Source organism: Rosa chinensis, chromosome 6 (genome assembly GCF_002994745.2).
Source record: "Rosa chinensis cultivar Old Blush chromosome 6, RchiOBHm-V2, whole genome shotgun sequence".
Classification (NCBI taxonomy): Eukaryota; Viridiplantae; Streptophyta; class Magnoliopsida; order Rosales; family Rosaceae; genus Rosa; species Rosa chinensis.
In genome coordinates, this window is record NC_037093.1 from 16,238,654 (window position 1) to 16,264,989 (window position 26,336).

The 26,336-nt window shown below is 36.7% G+C and overlaps 3 protein-coding genes across 13 annotated transcripts; 1 reads left to right on the forward strand and 2 right to left on the reverse strand.

Annotated features, from left to right (window-relative positions):
* The first annotated feature begins 5,807 nt into the window (after positions 1 to 5,807).
* On the forward strand, positions 5,808 to 9,866 carry LOC121049888. The gene is made up of 7 exons (XM_040508238.1): positions 5,808 to 6,136; positions 8,163 to 8,571; positions 8,658 to 8,831; positions 8,938 to 9,045; positions 9,155 to 9,224; positions 9,301 to 9,402; positions 9,510 to 9,866. Exons 2-7 carry the CDS (start codon positions 8,531 to 8,533, stop codon positions 9,600 to 9,602), a joined length of 588 nt encoding a protein of 195 aa, XP_040364172.1. The 5' UTR covers positions 5,808 to 6,136; positions 8,163 to 8,530; the 3' UTR covers positions 9,603 to 9,866.
* Positions 9,867 to 10,909: 1,043 nt separating this feature from the next.
* Positions 10,910 to 13,671, reverse strand: LOC112171895 (disease resistance protein RUN1). Of its 2 annotated transcripts, none has more exons than XM_040508237.1 (2): positions 12,765 to 13,671; positions 10,910 to 11,699 (listed from the first exon to the last, which is right to left on the reverse strand). In XM_040508237.1, the coding sequence occupies exons 1-2, from the start codon at positions 13,361 to 13,363 to the stop codon at positions 11,648 to 11,650; spliced, it is 651 nt and encodes a 216-aa protein (XP_040364171.1). In that variant the 5' UTR covers positions 13,364 to 13,671; the 3' UTR covers positions 10,910 to 11,647. The 2 variants fall into 2 exon arrangements, with proteins under 2 accessions (XP_040364171.1, XP_024164794.1); XM_024309026.2 differs by having other exon boundaries at positions 12,769 to 13,667.
* A 3,177-nt stretch (positions 13,672 to 16,848) lies between these two features.
* Positions 16,849 to 25,875, reverse strand: LOC112170917 (disease resistance protein RPV1). 10 transcript variants are annotated; one of them, XM_024308185.2, is made up of 13 exons: positions 25,064 to 25,875; positions 23,851 to 24,958; positions 23,368 to 23,631; positions 21,767 to 23,276; positions 21,529 to 21,663; positions 20,778 to 20,853; positions 20,286 to 20,377; positions 20,065 to 20,183; positions 19,050 to 19,194; positions 18,346 to 18,441; positions 17,336 to 17,502; positions 16,974 to 17,147; positions 16,849 to 16,893 (listed from the first exon to the last, which is right to left on the reverse strand). In XM_024308185.2, the coding sequence occupies exons 1-4, from the start codon at positions 25,570 to 25,572 to the stop codon at positions 21,783 to 21,785; spliced, it is 3,375 nt and encodes a 1,124-aa protein (XP_024163953.2). In that variant the 5' UTR covers positions 25,573 to 25,875; the 3' UTR covers positions 16,849 to 16,893; positions 16,974 to 17,147; positions 17,336 to 17,502; positions 18,346 to 18,441; positions 19,050 to 19,194; positions 20,065 to 20,183; positions 20,286 to 20,377; positions 20,778 to 20,853; positions 21,529 to 21,663; positions 21,767 to 21,782. The 10 variants fall into 10 exon arrangements, with proteins under 10 accessions (XP_024163953.2, XP_040364161.1, XP_040364166.1 ...); XM_040508227.1 differs by having other exon boundaries at positions 18,346 to 18,545; XM_040508232.1 differs by lacking the exon at positions 17,336 to 17,502 and having other exon boundaries at positions 16,974 to 17,088.
* Between the last annotated feature and the right edge of the window lie 461 nt (positions 25,876 to 26,336).

Below are 26,336 nucleotides of genomic sequence, written 5' to 3' on the forward strand. Positions count from 1 at the left end.
GTGTCCTTGCCAAATTTGGGCTTTTGCTGCGGCTGTCCATTTTAAAATCTGGTGCGCTCATAAGGAAATAGACTTTGATGCGTGTCTCCGGGATTTAGATAAGAAAATTGAGACTTGGAGTTCACTCAGTACATTGAGGGTTTCCACATCAAATTTGGGATTGAGAAAACTTTAGGGATCAAGGATCATGATTCACAAGGAAACAGAAAAGAAGCCCATTTTAAAATTTGGGCCTATTTGAAGAATTCAGCCAAGTATGACGTTAAGGGTGTCTAAATCAAAATACCCGAACTTTGGGTGGATCTTAGATTTATATATACCATAATGATGTCTCTGCAAACATTAAAACATATCAAAATCTAATCATTTGCCTTTATGTTTACACGTGTGAAAATGTGTGTAGAGGCCCCTCCCACTAAGGAATCTCTTTTTTTTGGCCATTTTTAGGGATTTATTGTCGGCTTGTTTTTCGATCGCATTTCAGCATCTCGATCGTTTAGTTTTTTTTTTGTCCTAATGTATAGATCATTTCTACTCTTTCACAGCTAGTATTTGTAAACTGTGATACTGTTATTACAGTAAGTCAACACACAAAAATCATAGATACAAACTGCGGGGTTCACCTTAGAGATAACTCTACTGAGAATTGGCCAGTCACCCCTAAAGTGGACTACCCAAAACATTAACCCACAATAGATCAGAGCCAAACAAAGAAGTGTGGAAGCTATTAGTCAACTATGCCTCGAACCATGTACGCCCGACCTCAACTAATAACGCCTGCAAACTGGGCATTAGAAACCGAAAGGCCTAAGGGAAAATAGACGAAAAACGTTAGCGTGAGTGGACAAAAATAAACAATTTAAAAGAAAAAGGATTCAATACTTTCCCACATTTATTTCATTAAAAACCGATCCATGCAACAATTAGAAAACACATTTAGCTTTAAATCCAAGAATTTCAAAACGATAAACCGACTACCCTCGCTAGTCACAACATTAGAAAAATATATCGTAAAACCGAAATCTTGTTTCTCAAGAAGATAAGACCAGCCCCGCTGGCTACAGTGAAAATCGGACTAGCCCCGCTAGTCAAGCAATGATAAGATATGGGGAAGAAGTATCACCATATGAAAGAAGGGAGCCTCATAAGCTCGGGTTGGAGTGTCCCACACTCTGGAGCATCCCATGCTCTGCTCTACTCACCCATGAACACATAGTAAGCAGGGAGGAGTACTAATAGGCAAGCTAGCAATAAAATATATCGACCCAGGTTGGTGGGTAAAAACCATTCAAAATCCAGTAAATCTATAAGGCTTCCACATAAGTCCCGCGAATATAAAAAAAACACTGGTACGATTCCCAACCGTACCCGGAAATTCTCGTAACGAGTCACATAAATCAACAGAGTGTCCCACACGATAAAAGGATAATTAGATTAATCGTTTCCTCAACAAAAATTCCATTTAAAATCCGAAAACAATTCATTCCCGAAATCACTTTATAATATTTCATAAATCTCAAAACACAAATCAATCTGAAATCACTTTATAATCAAAAAACCAAAATCACTATCGATAGAAAATCATCATATGCTCAAAATATAAAAGATGATAATTAAATAAAGCATTACTTTAGAGAAATAAATGCATGCATCAATATTCAAAATCAAACGTCCACTCACAGTACTAGTTGGCGACCACGCAAACGAGTTCCTTCGTCAAGCGGTAACTCGATATATCATCCTATACACAAGTACACTTCCATAAACGACAATTCGAATAAATAATTACGAACCTAATCGAAACCCGAAAATCCTTATCTCCATTACTTCTCGGATTCAACCCAATCACATAATCTCAACTCCTTCAATCCTCTTCGATAACCAACCAAACTTCACCAACACTGTCCACTCGTCGATTACAGATTCTAAAACAAATATGGAGGAAATCTGACAATCGGATTCACAATTATCGATAATCGAAATTCTAATCTTTGGAAATTTGTAATCGATTCAAAACTTTACCAAAATTCATATATAAGCTCTATGATAATTATAGAATTTAACTGGCCAGAAATTGAAATTAAAAAGCTGTCCTAGCCGCCGCCACCGCCATCAACTCCAATAGCCACCAAAATTTGGCAGTAGCACCTCCTCAACACACCCATTAATTTTCTCAACTGTGACAAAGTCATAAAATGAGTAGAAATACCTCAACAATTAAGGGGAAGGTTGAACCCAAATTGTGAATAGTAACCTCAAACTTCAAACCGTCAATTCTTCCTCCACGCTTCAAATCGCTGTAAAAGGTTCGGGGAGCATCATCTACGTCTCAAGGCGCTTCCAATGGACTAAGGTTTATCACCGAAGGTAGCCGAAATCGGGAGATATCAACGTTGACTTAAAACTGCTACAGTGACCGTCCTCTTCTTCTCGTTGCTGCACTGTCCACAGTCCAGAATCATTCACCAAACCACCATATAAATGAAGAGAAGGAAGAGAGCTTTCCAACTACACCTTATGCGTCAAATCCATCGACGGATGGAGGAGATATGACTGGAAGAAGGTGAAGGGGTCGGAGAGGAAGAGAGAATCGGGGAGAGAGAAGAGAGAGAGAGCTCGATAAGTTTCTGAAAATGGAAACTTACTACAGTAACTCGGCTATTTATAGAAACTTATCATGAATAGTAACTTTAGTATTTTGGCCATAACTTTCGTATACGAACTCCGATTTTTACGTACTACATATGCACGCGCTCAGTTTAACATCCTCTACAACTTTCATGAAGGAAATTTTCTCAAATTTTGACCCGAACAAAAAGTCAACTTTTAGGGCCACTAAAAGTACTGAAACGACAGTCAAAGTGAAAGTAAAGGTCGTTTACGGTCCAAATGACTAGCAAACAGGTAAATTGAGATACGGGACGTTACACAAACACACAAAGTATATGAATATATATAATTGCAGCAACATGTGTAGGTGAAATGTTTTTAGAGAGTCAACAAACCTGAAGAGGCCATTGATATCAAACACTGATCTTTTTCACTGCTCACTATCTACACTCTCTGTGGGACAATTATGTGAATGTCTGATGATAGTGACAGTGCAAGGACCAGGTTTATACATGATTCAGCCTACGGTTTAGCCTTCTCCCATAAAGGAAGCTATTTAGTACAGAATCACATATTCTTAGGTGTACCATTAACACTTGGCTTGATAACCAAGTTTAACCAAATTCTGTGCCTTAGTCATTTTGACACTTAATGAATAAGCAATCTGGAATTAAGTCACAAATATTATGCAAGTAAATGGTTAGTTGTTGAATGCCTTATTGAACTAAATGATAATGTCCATTACTCCGTGTTAGTCTTATAGTATTCAGTATTCGGTATTCACGTACATCAATGGAGAAAGTATATGTACTTATTCGTTAGTTTCGAAGCAAGCAAGATGAAGGACTCTGGTCATGTGTGGGCTGTGGTTGCTCTATATTCCATTTGTTAAGTTTGCGTTTCGTGAGCCACGTACCTTACAGCTTCAAATTAATTTGAAACATACTAGTCAAGATTAGGTGCGTTGTAGAACTTATGGGATTCACCTGATAATGCTACAGGATGAAAATGAAGATGTGGTAGATGATAGTGACTCAGAAGATGGGTACTCCGCTGGTGAGGATCATGAAGACATAATCGAGCATTAACATATCTAAAGAATTTCTGATATATTCTTAGATATATCTTTTTTTTGGAGGAATCGATATATGATATATAGAGGGAAAATATCTTATCTTCTACTATTTCTGCAATGTTTCTCCAATATCGTCAAATATTCCCGACATATTATATAGTTGGGAAATATTCTGATAAAATGAAGAAATGTCTGTAAAATTTAAAAAGAGAAAAATAAAATAAAAAAAAGTTACTCAATTATTTATAGAAAAACATACATTACGGAATATGAAGCTTACATAGGGGTGTAAAATTTAATAACGGTTTCTGGTTAGGAAAGTGCCTAACATTAGACAATGCAACCTGTTTAGGAAAAATGCCTCAAGGTAAAATCTCTCAAGGATGATTTGGGTGTGGCGAAATCACCTTAAGGTGAATCTGGGTGAGGTGAAACCTCTCCAGGAGATTTGTATCAGGTAAAATCCTCTAAAGGAAAATCTATGTGAGGAGTAATCTCCTCAAGAGGAATCTGGATGAAGAGAAATCCCCTCAAGGGAAATCCGAATAAGGAGAAATGCCCTCGTAGCAAATCTAAGTGAGGAGTAATTCTCTTGAGGGAAATTTGGGTAAAGAGAAATCCCCTCAATTATATGAAGGTTTCAGACGATCAAAGTACCCCATCTGATGTTACTTTAGTTGCCTTAAGTTTTGACTCTATCAGTTTAGGCACAGAGCGCATTGTGACCTCAAATAAATCTCATGAATGCAACAATCAATTTGACTATAATGCTTATGGATATAATGAATGTGGAAAAGTACATGACCAGTTATCCAGTTGGATTCATCCTTATTATCCTTTTATAGGGAAAACAGTTGGTAGCTGTAAAGAAATCTATGACTATCATGCTCATCCCTACAATTTGTATTATATGGGTCATATATCTTAGTCTGATTATTATACTTTCGTAAATCAGCGAGCGTCTTTTCAGCCACCTAGAGTGTTTTTTTTTTTTTTTAAATAACCTAGAGTGTCTTTTTTAATGTAGATGAATTTTACATTCATATCTATTCATATATAAATTCAATAAATTGAACCTTTAAAAAATAAAAATAAAAATTTCCCATAATATTTTCGATATATTCCTGATATCTCTAATATTTTTCTTTTTCAAAATTCCGATAGACATGTATAAACCAGTATTTTAATCCTTGGACATGATAGATAAAACTGAGGATGTTGAAGACTTGGAAAATATCAGACCCAAAAAAAGAAGACGATGATTAGGAAGATGAGCACTTCAGCTATTGAGCTCCAGCACTTCTGTCCTTAAGCTCTCTGTTTTTCTTTCCTGCTTTCTCTGTGTTGTCACTGTTGTGTTCTATTTCTAAATTAAAATAAATTTGACTTTTGGGTTATATTCAGCACGTTCGGGAACATTCACTAGGCCAATAACCTTAACACACGACACTTTTTACACAACGAAAAGAAAAAATTTGTTGTGTGATGTGGGAAAGTGAATCATACAACTCTTTTAAGAAAGCTTCATTGTCTAAAGCTGTTAAAATTAAAAAGATTTTAGCTGGAAGGTGATTGCACAACAATTGCAAAAAAGATCTGTTGTGTGAATGAAAAAAAAAAGAGCGCATATTTCCCTCGTACTTTTACTCAAATGTGGCTCCAAATTTTTACTAAATTGCACAACAGAATTGTTAATTTTGTTGTATGAGAGTAACTTGCAGAATGTCATACAATAATTTTTTACTTTGTGTTGTACGATCAAGGAAGATATTTTGGGAATCCCTACTAAATGCTACTCATTCCCCCAAAAACATACATATTGGAAATCATATTGTAAGTTCCTACAACATAACTCTCTTATTTCTATTGTGTGAATGAAAATGCCTATTCTAGCGCCAAAGTCATTGAATATAGCGGGAACTTTCCCTCCTTTGAACCTCAGCTAAATTTTAACTTGTACATAATCAAACAACAAAACGTAATGTATATGTTGTCTGATTCATGAATAAAAAAGAAACAAGTTAAAAGAACGGTCTTTGACTTAGGTCTTTGACTTCGTGTTCACTTACACTTAGACAAAGTGGGTAGCCGTTTCCTCAACACTTAGACAAAAGAACAACCTCTTCTCTCCTAAAAAAACTCAGAGCTACCATGGCGAAACTTCTCATCTCAACACGACCTGCATCACCCCTCATCAAAATACTATCATCCACCGTCTCGCCATCTCTCATGAATTAGGGTTAGGAGTTCTACTGTCGCCATCTCTCATCAATAGGGTTCTACTCGTCGCTTAGAGAAGGGTTAGGGGTTCTACTCAGTTTGAGTAGGGTTTCATTTGTGGGAAGAAGAAGGAGGAAAAGAGGGTTTCAATCTGCTAAGATTAGGGTTCCATTTGTGGATTCGGGGCTTTTTGGGCTACTTGATTTGGGGGTTTCTCGGCTACTTGAACTGGTGAGTTAAATTTTGTTTGGGATGTCTCGATTTGGTTTTGTGATTATTCATTGCCTTTCATGTGTCGATTTGATGAACTTTTCATTGGCATATGTGGGTTTTCTAGTTCGGAATTGGAAGAAGCTATTGTGGGTATATTGATTCCAAGTTGTTAGCATGGGTTAAAGGCATTCTTCTTCAGCAAAACATTCAAGCCATTGTTGCTATCGTTTTGTTCATGGTACAAATGTTAGTTCTCTTCTGTTTTCCTTTTCTGTAGAAACAGGTTATGGTTGATTTAGAATGTGATGGTTGGTTAGATTAGGAAATTTGTTTGCTGTGAAAAGTGAAATGTTACCTTCTTTCCCTTTCAATTTCTCCTCGATGGTTAAATATTAATGTCCTCTGTTATGGGTTTTCTTAGTTGACCACAGTTTCTCTGGGTTTCTATTTCTAAATGTTTATATAAACCAACTAAGTAAACCCAATTGCTTTTATATTTGTTCTCAAGCATTTGTTCTTCAAGCATTTTCATATCAAAGAGCCTTATTCTGGATGTATTAAAGCTTTAAATAATTAGAAGATAAGTATATTGATTTATGTTATTCCAATATGATTCTGTCTTAAATGCTGCAAGTGAGACCTTATAGTTTATCTAATTTAGTTCTTATGTATGGATATTGATTTATTTTGTTTTTGTATTCTTTCCAATTAGTTGTTAGGGAAAACTAAACCTCCTTTAAGCCTCCTATATCTGTTGTTTCCTTTATATCAGTTTTGATATTGTGAATATGTTGAGATTTACTATTTTGGCATTCATCGTACTTGTTGGATTCATTATAGTTATTGTTGTTGAATTGGTTTATTGGTGAATTCTGAGAAGCTTGTATAGTTTCATTGCCTCTGTTTGATTGTGGCTCGTGGGAATTTTTTTTAATGTGTTTTGAATTAGAACATGGATGTTTTCAGTGTTCTGGGTTTGTAAGCATATCACCTTTTGCATCAGCAAAACTCTGCTCTGATTTGGGCTGGTTAGAATATCAGTAAGAAGAAGACTATAGTGTTAGAAAATCTTAGATCATGATTTCAAAGCTTTCATAATTAATATGCCATACATCTAATTAATAAAGTTATATGAAACATAATAGAGATCATAGATCTTATGTAGAGGTACACGTCTGCCCCCTAGTTGGAATCTGCTAAGTATGGAATTGAAAATTTATCCCATATTAGCGTTGGAATTTCATCAAGGAAGTGTCTTCTGTTAATGTAATATCATGATCATAAAATTTATCATATTTTCTGGTTTCCCTAACCTTTTGTGCAAGTTGGCAGTATGCCAAATCTTGTGTAGTGTTATTTATACATACATACATATATATATATATATATATATATATATATATATATATATATATAAACATAAACTGTTCGGACAACATTATTACCCCCCACATACCTATTCTTAGTGATGGTAAATATTAGTATAAGAAATTTAGTGAAGTTGTTGACCTACTAGGCAATCTGACCAAACGATGCCATTAGTTTAAAGGTCAGCCCCCTATGATCACCTAATATGATCATTAAATAATCACCACCTTGAAGCTAATAAAGTTATCCGCTCCCTGCCACCAGAAACTATGGGATTTTCTTTTGAGTCTAAAGTCTTGTTTTATGTAGAAGCTAGAAAATTGAGTTCTGCAATGACTTCTAAATGGACTTTGACTGCAATGAGAAGAAACATAATTGGCTTCTTAATTTACATGAAATTGATGTGGTTCAAGCTTAGGATAAATGCAGTTGGGTCTTGGTTATCCATTTGGTATTAATTTCATAGTTTATATGAGTTGTGTGTTAGCCTGGTATGCACTTAGTGTGCGGGTCATTTTAGTAATCATTTGAGGGAAGTGATTATGGTTGATATATGATTGCTTGATCTCCTTATCAACAAGCTGTAACTATCTCAATTTATAAATATTATCAATCGACTCCTCTTCAAAAATTTCATAACTTGTATATAACTATCATACGCTTTTACGCTTTTCAGATTCATAGCTCATCAACACTTCCAGGAACTGCATTAAAGCCATTTTGGGGGTTAAGGACTGGTGAGTATTGCCATTGTGGAATTATATTGTTATGTGCTAGCATATTGAATTGTATCAGAGCCAGTCAATGAAGGATAATGCTGAGAAGAAAAAGAAAAAGAAAGAGACAGTCAATGAAGACTCAGAGGTACAATTTAGCTTGGCATCAATGGCACCTACATTACCAGAATCATTGAAGATGCTATGTCAGTGGGGTGAAGACAAATTCAGAGACGGGCGTACCATCAGCTTCCACATTGAACCTGATGTCTTTGGATATTCTCGCAAGACCTTTCTAATGGGGTCAGATGTTCGATGACTTGCAAGCATGAGGGAAGTTAGTGGAACTTGCATTGCTGTGTATCAAAGGTAAAAAAAATTCAAATTTTCCATTACATATCATTGCTGCAAGTATGGTTGCTGAAAGTATTTTATTTGGTGTAAATGCTTGATAGGTATCTCTATGAGCAGTTGATTGCTTATAAAATGGTAGACATGGTTGCATTCATTGACCCTTCTCTAATTGGTGCAAGTGGGTCTGGGAATGGAACTGTTAGGGCCCAACACATTAGAGATAGGCTTGTAACTGCAAAACCAGGACAAATGTTCATGTTGCCATATAACTCGGGGGAAGTCCATTAAAGGTCTATTTTTCGTATATTGTTTGCAATCAATTTGTGCCATGTTGAACATATATTCTATTACAAGATATATGACTATTTTGTATGCATGTAGTGATCATTGGATGTTGACAATTGTTGATCCGGACCAAGGCACTGCCTATTTTTTGGATCCTCTGAAAAGACGCTTACCCACCGGAGATTGGATGTCTATAGTGGAAACGTAAGTCACTGCTATAGATAATGCATTGCTGAGATCATTATATCTATTTAAAAATATATGTTTCCCCCTTCTGTTTCTCTCACATCTTCATTTTCTTGTTCTGATGTAATGCACTAGGTATGTATAATTCTGAAAGGAAGAGGAAAGGCCGGAATTCAGTTATGTGGAAAAATTTGGCTGTAAGTTTCACCTATGTATATAGCTGTCTTGCAAAAACAGTATTTGGTTTGTTGTTTAATGATCATTTGTTTTTAGGGCATTCCTCCCCAACCTAGCAACAAGGAGTGTGGGTACTTTATCATGCGATACATGAGGGATATTATTGAGGATAAAGACCTGTCATTATTTCCTGTAAAGGTAAACCCACCTATAAATGTAGTCACTTTGCTTGGTTTCTATTGAGATTGTGGACATAACAGTTATGCATGTCTTTGCCTCACTTTGATATAATACATTGGTTTCAGTGGGAGAGGAGAGGTAGCAGCCACTATACCCAAGCAGACATTGATCAAATGCGAAATGAGTGGGCAAAGTTTGTGGTCAAGGCGTATGTGTAGGAGATGAAGGAAAGCATTTCCCATGACGTAGGTTGTTGCTGAAGGAAAGCATCATTTTGGCGTGCTTCTCTGCTGGTACAATATCCATGCACCATGTCGCATGTTTTAGAACAAATATTATGTATTTGTACCAGCTTTTGATGTCCCAAGTAGATGGACATGCATTTGAGTGCTTTTCTTCTTTTTATTTTGGATGGGATGATTGGGAAATGCTCAATTTTAACATTTGAGGTTTATAATATGGGTTGGATTATTCATTTGATAGTTTGCAATATGATTTCTTTACAACTGATCACTGTTTAATAATTAGGTCCAAATGGAGCACCATTAGTAATGCACAAAATGCAGGCAATAAAAATTGTCATACAACAGATTTAATGTTAATGTTACGTTGTCTCAATACACCAAAATCCGGGTACTCACACAATGCATTCTTATATATCACACAATGGTTTTACCAAAATGTGTCTCTTCAATTACACTCACACAACTATAACAAATGCGTTCTTATATATCACACAATGGTTTTACCAAAATGTGTCTTTTCAATTACACCCACACAACTGTAACAAATGCGTTCTTATATATCACACAATGGTTTTACCAAACATGCGTCTTCTCAATTACACTCACACAACTGTAACAAATGCGTTCTTATATATATATCACACAATGGTTTCACCAAAAATGCGTCCTCTCAATTACACTCACACAACTATAAAAACAGAACTACGTTGTCCAAAACTAAGCTACACAACAACCATAGTCTCTAACTGAAGTCTGACGACAAATCAGAAGACAGTGAAATTTAAAAAACGTTGTCTGATAATGTTTTCCAACAACATATTGAAACAAGTTTCGTTGTCTGATGCATGCACCAACCATGCGCAGCATAGCTGCACGACAGCTCTGCCTACCATCTGCCGAGAGAAGGCACAACGCTGATAACAAGAGTATGTCGACTGTTTTCATATCATACAACGGTACATCACCGTTGTGCTATTTTTCATCACACAACGCACCGATACACAACGGTGGCTGTCAATATCCCACAACGAAAAATATCCGTCGTCTGTTTCATTTTTTGGCCTAGTGATTTTTCATGGTGATATTGTACAATTTATTATTTCAAAGGAGTAAAGTCAATAGAGTTGATTGGTGAGCATAGTGGTTCTGGTAGGTGAGGTACCTACAACTTATGAAGTCACGTTGTAACCAAAAAAAAAAAAAAAACTTATGAAGTCACGCCGGTGGAGATCATTTTGACTATACCAGACTATCTGAATTGCAAAATACAGGCAGAAACCTAGAGCAATAGAAACTTCAATTTCTTTTATGAGTAGCAAGAACACAAAACTTTCTCAACCATTGTTCTTATGGCCGTGGGGAGATGGTGTATTGCAAAGGGTAAATTAATGCATCTCTGTTGAAGAGAACTATAAACATGCAGTTTTAAACAAAAACAAAAACAAATGCAGCTGATCAAATTAGAAAGACAAAATCTATAGCGAGTAAGTCGAAGACATAGCAAGAGCCAAGAAGATTGAGCAACAAGCATCCCTGAATCAGTAAAGTGAGTAATAATTCATCCATCAGAACAAGCATCCAGAAGCCAAGACGGTCAGGATTGCCATGCGAGTCACCAAGAATGGAAGGCAGCAGGAAACTTTCGTCATCACAACTAGGACTAGAAAATAACTTTGAGATTATTCTCTGAAGGGAATGCAACTGGTTTTCCACTTTCAAGGTCTTCATCATCATCTTTCATGACTGCTGATTGACCAATCACCAAACCTTTCTGACAAGACGCTATATTCGATCACGAACCGCTACCTCTGTAGAGAGGTTTGCGTCCTGTTGTCATGGCATTATTAGGTGCACCATGCAGCTTGTGAGGCACCACCACAACGCTGCCATATATAAAGACTCGAAACTGGCTCATCTTCTAAGAAGGCAGCAGTAGATGCAATACATAAACTAGATTTCAACAAATGGAGTTACTCTATCCACACATGACATCAGCTACTGAGATTTACTCTGTAATTTCAGCAGCCGTACAAACAGTGGGACAGCCAATCTTGCATGTATCCTCTCGAACTGTAGGAATGCATTCCATGTCAGATGACTAGATGAGTAAACGGTAGTGCATGCATGAAATTAGCGACAGGGAATTTAGACAATTATCAACATACTAGCTAGCTGTTTCCTACTAGGCTACTATATATATATACCTCACCCAAAGTTCATATTTTGGCCTCAGAGTTTGACAGAATGATCCACAGTCATCGATCAAATTATGAAACGTTAAAACATATCAAAATCCAATCGTTTGCCTTTTGTTTGCACATGTCAGTATATATATCTAGGGACACATAAAATCCTTTTGAAATCATTGAGATACTGAGTATGGGTTCCATTTCTATCTTTTTGAAACCACACAGATACTGAGTATGGGTTTCATTTTTCCTATCCCATTTTACTTGCACACTGATTAGTATGCCTCAAGATGACGATGCTACTTGAATGAGGTTTGTGTAATAATCCTTCTGGACATCTGTAAGTTCCAAGTATCCCTACCATACGGACATCACATTTACCAACTTCTAAAACTTTCAGCATATCTTGTATGCGAGACTCTATTCCAACAGGATGCTTTGCCACAGGTAGGTAGGTACGTTTTAAGTTAGTATGTCTTAATGATTGTGCCAAAATATCTTCAATGATGCTATCAATGGATTTAAATTGACTCCTGCCAGATGAACCACATACGAGATATCTAATATAAAATGGTGACGTTCCTTCTCTTTATCAATTTTGTATGTTTTAGGATAAATTTCTTATGATGATAACTTTCTTGCTCAATGAAGGGAAATCTTCCTTACCAGTGTTTCTCAACATCAATTCAACATACAGTATAATGATAGGAATGCACAACTTAATTAGCTACGCTTTTTCTTTTTCTTTTTTTCCGGCAGGAATTAAAACTTCCTAGAGAATCATTGAAGAACTACATTAAGAAATTTCGTCCTAACATATTTTTGGTGCCATGACCATTTGGATTAATTTCCAATACTAAATATTTATATTTTTAGGCCACAAAATGAGTATATGGAATTTAATCTAGTAATTTGGGAAGAAAAAAATTAGGTGTTTGGAAAATACCCACTTGTGAAAGTCCACCCAGATAGATGTGCAACTTCCGACAGCGCTCTTGTCCATCTCGACACCTTCTCCCTGTTATTCTTGAAGTTGCCATGTTTTGCTAGTGCTTCACCAAAACTTCCGATCTGGTGTTCTACCTCGAAGGGGTCTTCTACCTTGTAAAATATTGGCCAAACCAGTTGTTGCTTAGATTTCTTGCACTCAAGGATATGAACAAGTTCATCTAAACAACTCTCCGAGTAAGCATACTTTTTAGAGAGCAGGACAATAAAACTACTTGATTCTTCAATTGCTTTTGCGTGTCCCTCTGGATCCTGAATGCGATGATTGAAGGTGCTCATCCCCTTCCCAACCAGATTTCTGTGTAATTTGCGGGCGAATTTGCTGCCTCTATCCTCACTTCTAATACTCAAGAACACATCGTATGTCAATGAATGGGAGGAAGAAGGAGAAGAGGAAGAAGAGGCCCCTTGAGTAGAAACAGAATCCATGTTGAGTAACCTTCTTCTTTTTAGGGGCGGAGAATTGCTGATTAAGCTTCTTGTTTTTGATGGGGGACCCATATCTTTTCTCTTCTTCTTTTGGTTCCCAGGATCCATATATGGCGGACTATAAAACAGGGGGATGAAATGAAGATTTGTGAGTTGACGGAAAGGTGATTGATCCAAGTATAAGACTCTTGTTACGTGTTCAAGTAAGACAGTCCAGGCTCAGATTCTGACTTTCCCAAAACTAATCTCTCTCTCACCTTTTTCTCTTCTCTATCTCTCAAGAGAGATCCCTTTTTTCGATGATGCAGAGGAGCTCAGAAACAGCCCAGATAGAGAGAAGGTTGGTTGGCTCCCCAGAAAATGCCAAATAGCGGGTGGAATAGTGTGCATTGAAAGTGAGGAACCTGCTTTTTTCCTTACTTTCCAACGGCTGTGAATGTGTCGCGATTTAAAATAATAAAAACATCACTTACTTTCGGGACAGGAGTGAAAACCTTTGATCCTCTTTAACTAAAAAAATAAATAAAAATTCTTTACAAATTTAGATTTTAGAAAATTAATGTACTTATTAGTCATTTTACACTTGGGTTATATAGTCTTTCAATAATTCAAATGTTTGTAGAGTGAACTAAGAAAATGGTAGGGTGGCAATAGTCGCACCCTAAATGTATTTTATGTTTTATTCCCTAAAAAAAAAATTCCAATAAAAAATATAATTTTGTTAAAAGAAAAACATGTTATGTGCCTTCGTTAAAATAATTGACGAAGAGAGAATTAAGAAATTAGCGGTTACAGCTCAATCATCCATTATTGTCATTATTGTAATTGTTATTATCATTATAATTCTCACCCTATATAAAGAGACTCTTTAATGGAATAAATAGACCAATTCCTATTTTACATTTACACATTATCAGCACGCTCAGAGCCAATAGCCTAAAAACTCTAATTTCGTAGCCTTCAAATTTCAGAAACCACAGTCGCACATATCGAAACCCTTAATTCCAGGAGCCCAGAACTGGTGGCGTCACCCCAGAACCTACCAGAAACCCACGGAACCGGCCGCTGGAAGTTACTGAACCGGCCGGGTTAGCCTCTCTAAGGTTAGCCTAGCTCCAGTGTTGAGCGTAGCCTGCCGCAAGCCTCTGCGCATCCTGCCGGCAGATCCCCTGGGCAGGCCTCGCAGCCCTCTCGTGCATCCCCTACACATCCTGTCGACAACTTCAGCAAACCCCTGCGCAACCCTAGGCCAATCTGTTAAGCAGATTAGCCTCGCCAGCAGCCCACCGCACATAAGCATGCCAGGAGCCCTGCACAACGCAAGCGCAGTAGCCCTTGCCTTCTACTAGCCTCGCCTGCAGCCATCCCCAGCCAACTCCAGCTAGCCTCCAACCAAACTTTTACCATCAGCGATCATACCCTCTTCTAGCAATGTTTTCCAACCACCTCTGGTGACGAAATTCCTACTAACATCGCTACGCACGTCTGCATCAACACGCGCGTGTGCTAGAATTGTTTTGTTTTCTCAAAACCAAGTATGTTCTCTTTTATTTATTTATTTTCATACTCCGGTAAATTTAATTATTTATAATTAGAACTTTTTTAGCACGTTTGGTTAGATAATATTGATCCTTTTAGCATGCCTTGTTATTTTATATAAGTTTTATTATTCGTAGATTTTGAGCATGCTATATTATTGTTGTTATTATGTGTAGCTTATATTTTGTTATATATTTGTGAAATTTGAGCATGTCCTGTAATTTATATTACTATCTTCTATAATTGTTTTTAATGTGGAATTCTTTAGCATGTTTTAGCAAGTTTTACTATTGCTTACTGCACTATATAATTGTGATTTTTATATGCTATGTTTTTGTCATTATTAAACATGCTATGGTTATTTCTTATTTAGTATGCTATATATAAATTGAGTTGCCCTAATAATGAAAATTCATGCGCATTATAAATACAAACTTACCGTGATAAAGCATTTTTACATAGCATCGAAAAAATAACGTGACCATTACGAATCTTAGTCTTGAAATGTAATTCATATTCTTGGAAAATAATTCACGTGTATATCTTTATGACTGCGTAATTTATATATCTTCTCTCTTGTTTGTGTAAATGGCTAATCCAACTTGACCTGAATTTGACATTTTGAACTCAAAAGGACTTGAGTACCATCATTGGGTTTCTGAGGTGGAAACCGCCTTTGTGGCGAAAAACTACACTATCACCATCTTAACTCCCACCGACCCCAAAGACAATGGACCGTCTAACAACGTGAAAGCAAGTACCTTAATGTTTCTAAGGCGACATATTGATCATAACCTACGCTGGGAGTACTTTCAGTTGAAGACACCCAAAGAACTGTGGAATGCCCTTAAAGGAAGTTATGAGAATATTCATGACACTTTGCTCTCAGAACTGACCGTTCCCCAGAAAATGCCAAATAGCGGGTGGAATAGTGTGCATTGAATTGAAAGTGAGGAACCACCTGTTTTTTCCTTATTTTCCTACGTGTGTGCATGTGTCGCAATTTAAAATAATAAAACAAGGACTCAAGGTCAAATGTATTTTATGTTTTCCAATAAAAAAATGTAATTTCTATTTATTAAAAGTAAAATTTTTATAAAAAATCTAAAAGTAAAATTTTTATAAAAAATCTGGACTATTGACCAAAAAAAAATTGGTAACTAAAATTTTATAAAGTCTCGTGGTAGTATGGTACTTATATTATTGCTTTTTATTATTATTATTATTGAAATAGGTCAGCCCACTCATTAAGTTCAGCAATGAGCAAACAGTATAAAAACGAAACCTCCCATTGAAATCGGTCACCTCCCACATTGCCCTTTGCAACAGAAGACTCCACCATCTGCATAGCCTCGCTCTCCACCATCTGCACAGTCTCAGTCTTACCAGCAGTTTTAGCAGCAGATGATTCAAAGATTCGATCATTCTGCAATATCTTCAGAAATGGGATATATAAACTATGGATTTGGTTTCAAAATTCATGGACTTAAGTAACTCTGGAGTATTGCAGATAGGCTTACACACTTTCCAATTATGATGAAGTCGATTGAAATGCTTGACAAAGGAACTAATAAGTACCAGGATTCTTTCCAAAAGATCGGATATAGCAATAAGTTTCTTAGTACACATGGAAATCAATAGCTTGAAAAATCTGATAAAAGGTTCTGTCAGTTTGCAACAAAAACACATAGCTATGAAAGAGCCTCTTGTTCAACAGAACAAAGGGCTAGCATAACTACTAATGCAACAATTGCAGACTACATGAACCACCAATAATAACATGCCTATAAATGGATTAAAGCTCCACAATGTATCAAATATGCTTCAAATGCTGTGGTCCTCAACAAACACAGATTTCTTAACCAAAACTGTAAACTGGATGTGTTTCTTACCGTCTGTAAAGATGCCTCATGTTGTTTTAATAAATCCAACAACCAAGAACTGATAATTAGCTATTTCACATCCAAATAAAATACATAAATATTCAACATGTCATTCAAATGAAGAATCCAATGAAAGTTGGAGTCATGAGATCCCTCTCTATGTCAAAGGGGTTAGCTTCCAAATGTAACTGCTTTTAACAACTCAAACCCTCGAAGCTGCAATGTAAATGTGTTTTAAGTTAGATGGCTAATTAATCAACATAGTATAAAATTAGCAACAGCGATGGACCACATACATGGTGTGTCTAAACCGAGCAATTGAGCTCATCCAAAATGTATTTCCTTGCCTTCAGGTTTTGACACAATGATTATAGTCATCAGTCAAATGATGCTCTGTCCTCCAAGGCCTTTCTGTCAGGAACAACCAGAGCAACAAGAAATGACTCGAAGGTGTTCCCATAAACCCATATCTTCCAACCAGATGAAAGTTACGATGTTAAGATATCCGTCGATAACTTCAGATAACAAGAAAGATGGGTACATGAAACTAGTATAAAATTCAGATGTGGCACAAAGACGAACACAAACTCATTTATTGAAGAAATAAAGGTAAGTATTCTTGTCATCATACAAGTAGAATATAGAAGTTGCGACATACTGATGTGATAAGGGGGCATTGCAAGTATTTGCTTTCAATGCTTTCCACAGCAACATATTCACCTTCAGACGGTTTAAATATGTTCTTTTTCCTGTCTATAACTTTCATTGCTCCATTAGGCTGCCATTCTCCAATATCACCTCTGGATAGACAGCCCATACAATGTGCTGTAGTTTGACAGAAAAATTAGTTCATGTCTACAGATTGGGGATGGACTAAAAATTATTGCCACATGTAGATCAACAAGCACCTCAGTGTCCTTCATAAGTTACTTAACCTCTACATCGATCAGCTCAATCACACCAAAATATTGTTCTTCAATTCTCAACAAATTCAGTTTGTCCTAGCCCAAACTCTGATATAACTTTGGTTCCCATTGACTCATAGAGAAGGGTCTTCCCTAAACTCAATAAATAGCTACAGATCTAAGATGTCATAATGCTTCAGAACTCTCTAATCACCATCATCACTCAGTTTCCTCTCCTTGTGAATCTTAATTGAAATTAAGTAGTCTGAGATTTTATCATAGTTCAGGACTAGTAATACATTATTATAGTACCAGTAAAAAGGTCCAATAAGGACCTAGCTATGAGACCAATACCATCTACATCTCTGCTATGGCCAATAATATATGCATATGTTCTATTTTAACCCATAGCAATAAAGCAATACCCTCTACTCATAGTTTCCAACACCTGGTTATCTGAAGGGAAAGTTTTTGGTTTTCTGAGGTAAAGTCGGACGAGGCTGGTTGCCTCAGAAACACACTTGACCACAAGGACAGATCAATATATCCAAAGCAACCAATCCATTTTGTGTAGATTGTGATGGATAATCTGAGATGCAGGCAAGTAAATTGGTAAACAAATTTGACAATTGGGGTACAAACAGTCTCAATTTTATATGTTTCTGGTAGTATCAGTTCTTCTTAAAAAAAGAAAGCAATACATTGTTTGAATGTAAAACCAGTTATTTTGGAATATGGAATGATGAAGGACAGAATTACTGACCTTTTTAAAGTCAAGCTTGTGCTTCGTCCTTTGGAAGACACTACTTCAGATATCCCAACTTCTTGTTATTTCAACCTTTCAGTAGTCATAAGACTCCTGCCAATGAAAATGCAAATGCAAAGTTTTAACTGATGAGCTGGCTAAGTTATATGCATATTGGAACAGGGTATGGTTCCACCGGAGGAAACTCTACTCAATACCTGCTGGAACAAATTTAGGCATGAATTTTACAATAACAATAAACAAGGGAAAATATTTCACAGGTTAATTATAATGTAGTGGTAACTCAACAAGAAACTGATCAAATGAAAGAAGAAAATAATTGCAATTACATAAAACTAATTGGAAACTTTCACTTTTCTTAAATCATGCCTTCAATCAAGTAAATATCATTCTAAATCAGACACCGAAAATATATGTTTGGTGAAATATATAACAATGCTATAAACTCAGAAAATAGAAATACCTTGAAAGAATTTAGTGAAATATGACTAGTATACTAGATCAAACTTCGAAAACAAATTAGTATCACTTTCCATAATGCAATTTTTCATTTATTAGTTACATGGAACCAGGCTTGGAAAATTAGTTCAACTACTATATCCACACAAATGGACAATGCCAAAGAGAGTTGATATTATTTATTACAAACTAACTTTGAAACTCCAAAGATATAAAAAAAGAGGGAGAATCTGAACTGTAACCTTATTCGTCACATTGATCCATAGATAATGCTTTACCAACATTTCTGCAATAGTACTAATTAAAGCTTTTCATTCTACAATTGTGCATCAGTATATATTACTTTGCAGTCAGTCCACTGTTTGGGATGATAAGTTTCCATTAGTCCTGCAATAGCATAATTGTTCAGATGTCAGTCCTCTGTTTTGCTACAAATGTCTGTTATTATCTCTGAAACTACTGAAGCAAAAACGACGAAATTTTTACAAAAGGAAACCAACAAACACAAATTCATATTGAGGCAAATACAGCTGTATAACCAAGTATTGGTAATACTTCAACGAAGTTACTTTGGGAAAAAATATAAACTATAAAATAAATCTGCTTTCACAGGATGACTTTACTCAAAATTGTATTAGTACCCTACTACCCTTAATTTAATTAGTGGTAGAAAATCTGTAATTTGATGGCCAATCACAAATATTTCAGCATAATTTGACAATAAATTATAACTGCTCGCTAAATTGGGTGGCATCCACATGATTTAAATTTTTGTCTCGGCAAAACTAGCATTTTAAATGGGCAGAGCATATATGTATGAAACAGAGTAAGGATCGATAATTTCATTTGAGAATGGTGAAATAATTTCATATTGACAATGCTACAAAATTCAAAACGAAAATAGTCTTGTATTGGCCTTTTCAGGTAACAAAACTACTAAATCTCCATGACCGAAATGTTCTCTGCTAATTTATTTGCCTCTGACAGAAAATGAGGTACATTTGTGCTTTAAAATTGTCCAATAGACCAAACATAGGTACAGGACCTGGTCAAATCCATCACCAGATTGCACCCCAAACAACTCATGCCAAGTTACAAGAGATATTCTGCCTCTATTTTTTTTTTTTTTTTTCAAGAGGCAGAAGAAGCACTAATTCGGAAACATGAAGATGGAATATGTTAAAAGCTAGAATATTGAATTATCTAATTGCGTTAAGTTTTTTCTGTTAGGAAAAGTATATGGTCTGTTGACAATACCTCGACTTTAATGCTGCAGTAGTAACAATTATGCCTTTTGGTTCTCCAGTTGTTCCACGTGTATACATTGTTGTGCAACAGCAGTCCTATGTTTTGGAGGTACTTCACAATTTGAATCTCTGAAGATGAAAGATGATAGAATTTTTATATTGCTCTAGTTAATGGGCAATCCTTTACTGAAAACAAGAACTTATATGAGATAAACAATGTTAAGAGATTACCAACTGAAAGAATTCCTCCCACAGAAAGCAAGATACCCCCCGTACGTTCTTCTGCTTTTGAGTGCTAGAAACATTTGTGAAGCTGACAATTACTGAACAACATGGATGTATACCTTAGCTACAATCCCAACAACTTGGACCTCGTATTTAGAGTATCTAAGGAAATAGTATATGACCTACTTTTTACATGCGCAGAACGGTTTGGAAAGCATGATAAAATATTGCAGAAAGAATTACCACCTAAGGATCTAAGAAAACATGAAAAGGAGAGGGGAATACTTTTATATAAACGGAGTGCCATAATAGGAAGAGACCAAGATAACAATCAAAGGGTCAAAATATACAAGGCATGTTGGTCTTTGTATTTATATCATGTTTACTACAACAAAATTGATGGATTATGAAGGTTCCAGTACCGAAATATAAGACATCAGTGGCTTCCAACATATATCTAGCTATGATAATGACATTATTGTTTGGAAAATAACTCACTGCATGGATTTTGTTCTCTTGAACAAAAGCTATTGAAACTTCAGCATGGTTCAGAGGAACTCAACTGCATTAGCACCTGCAACATAAGCAAGAAAAGTTGGTCAAATAAATTTCAACGGAAACTGAAAATGCAGAGTCTAATATTCTCCCTGGACCCACCACAAGTTAACTCCTATAGAATTGAAACACTGTTTGGCAAGTTTGGTGGTTCGCTACTGAACTTTCACTGTGGTGGCTTTCAAACACTTGGTACTGTTCAGTAGTTTCCAAACTTAAGTTGTTGCCGAGAGTTCGATAGGCAACTATCAAGCATTGAGTAGCCAGCCACTAAGCTCAATTTACAAAAGAAGGTGAATTGGTATATTTTGGAAAGGTAAAAGTCAAGACCATTTAGAATTCCCTTCATTTACTCGGAAGAAAGCACCACCACTGAAGTTCACTAAACTGAATTGGTATGTTTGGCATGGTGATCGATTGAAACAATCATGAACTAAACTCTTTACTTCTTGAATGAGGAAATAAATTCAGAAAATGATGCTATAAACTCGGAAAATAGAAAGACCTTGAGATTTGGCTATTGGAAGAGAAAATGTCTACAAGTTCATTGATGAGTTTAGTTACATGGAACCAGGTAGGGAAACTTGTTCAACTCTATCCACACATATAGAGAATGCCGACAAAGAGTGGATATTACAAACCAATCTTGAAACTCCAAAGATATCAAAGAAAGGGTGAATTTGAGAATGTAAACCTGTATTCGTCACACTGGTCCATAGACAATGCCATGCTGCATCAGTAATTACAGCTTTTCGTTCTCCAGTTATGCATCAGTAAATAATTCTTTACAGTCAGTCCTCTGTTTGGGACGATAATTGTCCCAGAAGTCCTGCAATAGCATTGTTGTTCAAATTTAAGTCGGTCCTCCGTTTTGCTGCAAATGTCACATATTATCTCTCAAATGAGGAAATTTTTACAAAAGAAAACGATACCTTTTTAAGTTCATCACTAGAGAGGTTCACTAGAGAGGTTCTCTGCACGGATTAGCTTCATACAAACGTCTTCATTGGGTGGCATTACAAGGTGGACACCACAGCTTTTTATGGGGGGACGAGGGTGCTCTTGTTGATAAATAATGACTTGACACGTAAAGGGGGGCAATGGAAGCGTATAACCAAATCGCCACATTTCAAGGAAGGGAACATAGTGCAGCCACACATGATCCGACTCTTCTGAATGAACAACTTTAGAGTGGGGAATTGAAACACATACTTCATTGATGTGAATATAGAACATGAAACCAGTCCAAGGATCTTGCAGCTTTTGATCAACAGCCACACAGACAGCCAATCCTGCGTTGTCCCATTTAAAATTTGCAAGTGTTTCGATATAAAATTCAAACCGTAGATGCCCCATGAAATCCATTTGACCGCTGAACCACTTTGGAACCTCGCTTCTTGGAACTGTAAATGTAATTGTGAATTCGGATTGCTGAGAAGATAGGAGTCGAGAGATGAGATCAGCGTGCACTTCATCCTCATCATCCTTGTTTGCCATCTCAACCAAATTTTGACAGAGTCTCCGGCAATTAGTCAAGTCCATCTTCTCAATCATTTTTTGTGACTCTTTACGCTCCAAAATGTTTGACAACTTGGAAATTCTCTCCAATGATACGCAACCCGTCACATTCAACGTTTTAATACTTGGTGGAAGCTCTGGAATTTCTACGAGCCTCGTGCACCCGATCAAATTGAGTTCCCACAAGTTGACAAATTTGTTGATGATGCATTCGGGAAGAATAACAATTGTGCTTCCTGATAAATCAAGGTTTTCTAAAGTGGATGCACAATCAAGGGACGCGAGGAAATCAATATTAGACAAATTGCATCGATCCGCGCCGAAGTAAGATAGCGAAGGAAGCACCGAATTGAATTCAGTGTCTGGCTCTGGCTCCACCGAATTGTGGTTGTCATGTGAAACCTTTGAGTAAGTTGGAAGCACTTCAGACTCCACCTTATTTGGGAATCTTACCAGTTTTGGGCAATCGGAGAATGAAACCCACCATAACTTCTGCAATTCATAAATGCTGCAAGGCAGATCTGTGAGGTTTCCACAATTATCTAACACCAACGATCTAAGGTTAATTAGATATCCAATGGATGAAGGCAATGCTTTGATGGCATTGTTGGATAGCCCCAAGCGTGTCATGTATTTCATCTCTCCCTCAATTTCAGGGAAACTCTCCAGCCTTGTGCAGTAGTCGAGATTAATGGATCGGAGGGATCTCCAGTTGACTTCTCCTGGTAGCCTCACAAGGTTAGAGCATCTTTCAAGATTCAGGCCAACAAGCTTTTTGAGGGATCCAACCGAAGGGTGAACCTTCTTTAAACTTTTACAATAGCTTAGATCCAGGAACTCTAGGTTTGGGCTTCCAGACAGGTCTGGGCTTTGTGCTAGAAATTTACATCCACTCAAATTTAAGGATTTCAGATTTTTCATACTCTGTCATATCAAAGAAGAAGAAAAAATCAAATGAAAAATTAGTAAAGTATAAAGATTTCAATAAATTAAAGTCTTGAAAATATATAAATACCTCGATACGTGAGATGCAGCTACGAGGCATATTAAGTTGAATTAGATTCTTCATGTTAAAATTGCAGGGAAAGAATTTTAGCGGACAATCACGCCATTCAAGTAACCGCAACTGATTCGGATAATAATCAACCTTTCCACAAAACCGTCCATTGATGTTTATGAAAATTTTAAGATTTCTCATCTTTTTGAAGCATTTAGGATTCAAGCATATCTCATCTGCTGTAGGCATTTTTATCACTATACCTTCAGTTTTACTTGTTCCCTAGTATGAAAAAGGCAATCGTATTAGCAAAATGAGTACTTATATAATAAAATGCAAGTATTTTGAGTTTTATTCTTTCTTTAAGAATTCAACAGAAAATCATATAATACATATTACCCGGATATTGGTTGTCGAATTGGAATGAACTACACACATAGAGAATCACACTGACCCGACTCCATGTATATATGTAAATCTGAGCATATAGGAACTACATACCATGTTTTCTGTTAGAACCTCCTGCACATCCTTGTGATGCCACAATCTGCTTCGCTCACCGGGCTCTGTAGACTCTTGCTGAACTATATCTTTTCCCATCTCTTCTAGCAAATCATGCATGCAAATCTTATCATAACAATCAACATATATGAGAGCCTTTTCTTCAAGAACTTCAATACTATTTGTGGGGTTGTTGCGCTCACAACCATCTAGTATCTGTATCACATCATTTGTCTTCCAACCTTTGAAGAAACAAGCAATGTCGAGGAAAACTTCTTTCACTATTTTTTCCAGTCCATCATAACTGACTTTGAGAATATCTTGAATGCCTTCAGGAAGATTTCTTCTAAAACCATCTAGCATAGCTTGCCATTTATGTACCGGTCTACCACATAGATGTGAACCCAAAACTACCAAGGCCAATGGAAGGCCTTGAGCATATCTAACAATAGTGCTAACTAAGTGCTGCTCATTGTCATCTAAAATTCTCTTATTCTTGAAGGCAATTGAACTAAAGAGCTCACAACCCTCGTGATGATCTAGTTCCCTGGCTTTGTATATAGGATTGACATTGTGAACAAACAAACGCTTATCTCTTGTTGTTATTATAACTCTACTGCCACGACCAAACCAATCAGGTGCTCCGGCTAATGCGTCTAACTGGTCCAATTTATTCACATCATCAAGAATTAACAGAATCCTTCTATTTCTCAACCTTTCACGCAACAAATTAATTCCTTCATCAACATTGATTACTTTCAGTTCTTTGCCCCCTAGAATCTTTGAAAGAATAATGTTTTGTAGGTTCACTAGACCTTCATGTGTCACGGAACGTTCTCTAACATTTGCCAAAAAGCAACTATCTTCAAACTCATGGACAATTGTATTGTAAACAGCTTTAGCAATTGTTGTCTTCCCTATTCCACCACTTCCCCATATCCCTACCATGCGTATATCACTTCCCCCAACATCTAAGAGTTCAAGCATGTCTTGTACACGAGATTCTATCCCGACTGGAAACTTTGCCACATTCAAAGGGGTATGTTTTATTACTTGTGCAGAAATCTCTTTAATGATTCTATCAATAAATTTAGATTCATATTCATACCTGTCATGTTAAAATCAAATGAAACATTTAATAGAAACTAAAACCTTGCTACTTCGAAAAAGAACAGACAAATTTGCTATAAGTAAGATTAAGTGCATGATGTACCCGCTCCAGAAATGCCACCCAGATAAATTTGCGGCTTCTGAAAGAGCTTTTCTCCATCTCAACACCTTGTTCTTGTCGTCTTCGAATCTGAGTTCATGCTCTGCAAGTGCCTCACCAAATTTACCTCTTTGGTGTCTTACATCGGAGGGATCCACTTTGTAAAAGATTGGCCTAACCATTTGGTTCTTTGATCTTCTACATTCAAGGATATGAACTAGTTCTTCCAAACACCACTTTGAGGATGCATAGTTTTCAGAGAACACAATGAGGGAGAGCTTTGACACTTCAATGGCTCGGAGAAGTGCTTCTGATATTTCCTCTCCTCTTGGAAGATCATTATCATCTATGAAAGTGTTGATCCCGTTAAGGACCAAATAACTGTGCAAATGACCGGTGAAAGTGTGGCGAGTATCCTCGCCTCTGAAACTCAGAAACACATCGTATGTGTATGAACGGGTGGAAAAAGGAACAGAAGAGAATGAGGAAAAAGCACTCAATTGGATGGCCATTGAATCTAGCTTTTTGTTTGATTTCACGCTCAGCTCGCTGATGGAATGAAGAAGGAGCGGAAGAGGAAGAGGAACAGAAAAGAAGCACAGCTCAAAAATAGGTACACTGCTTGATCACAGTTTCCTGGTGGCTTCGATCAAAGTCAATGTGAAGTCAAGGGCGTGTAAGATGAAACGAAACTACCAAGAAATGGAGAAGAAGAAAAGGTGAAGTGGCAAAAGCAGGAACACAGGTATGTGTATGAACGGGTGGACAGAGCAGGAACAGAGTTTGGTTGCTGGTGAAATGAAGAAGGGGCAGAAGAGGACAAGGGTCTCAGTAGGTGCACAGAGTTTTTCGTGTAAGATGAAGCGAAACCACGTGCCCAAGAAAAGAAGAAAAGGTAAAGGTCGGGGACCGATCAGTCCAGTCACCACCGAAAGAGCATCACTGGTAAAACCGACTGGCTCTTGATTTAGTGGTAAAACCGTAAAAGAATGAAGAAAGTTGTTTAGAAGCACACCCTGTACAGTTGTCACTTTTGTATATCAACTGGTGAAAGCAACTGCAATTGACTTCAAGCATAGTTTCTTGGACTGAATGAGAAAACCACACTAATTTCATCATCAGACCATCATTTTAATTTGGAGACATTCAAAATCTAATTTTAATTCAGTGAGTATTTAAAAATACTTGCTCAGTTATCGATTCTCAAATTAAAAAATTAACTTTATTGTTAATTACTTATGCCATACTTTCAGACAATTTAGTTCACTGCTGCCTG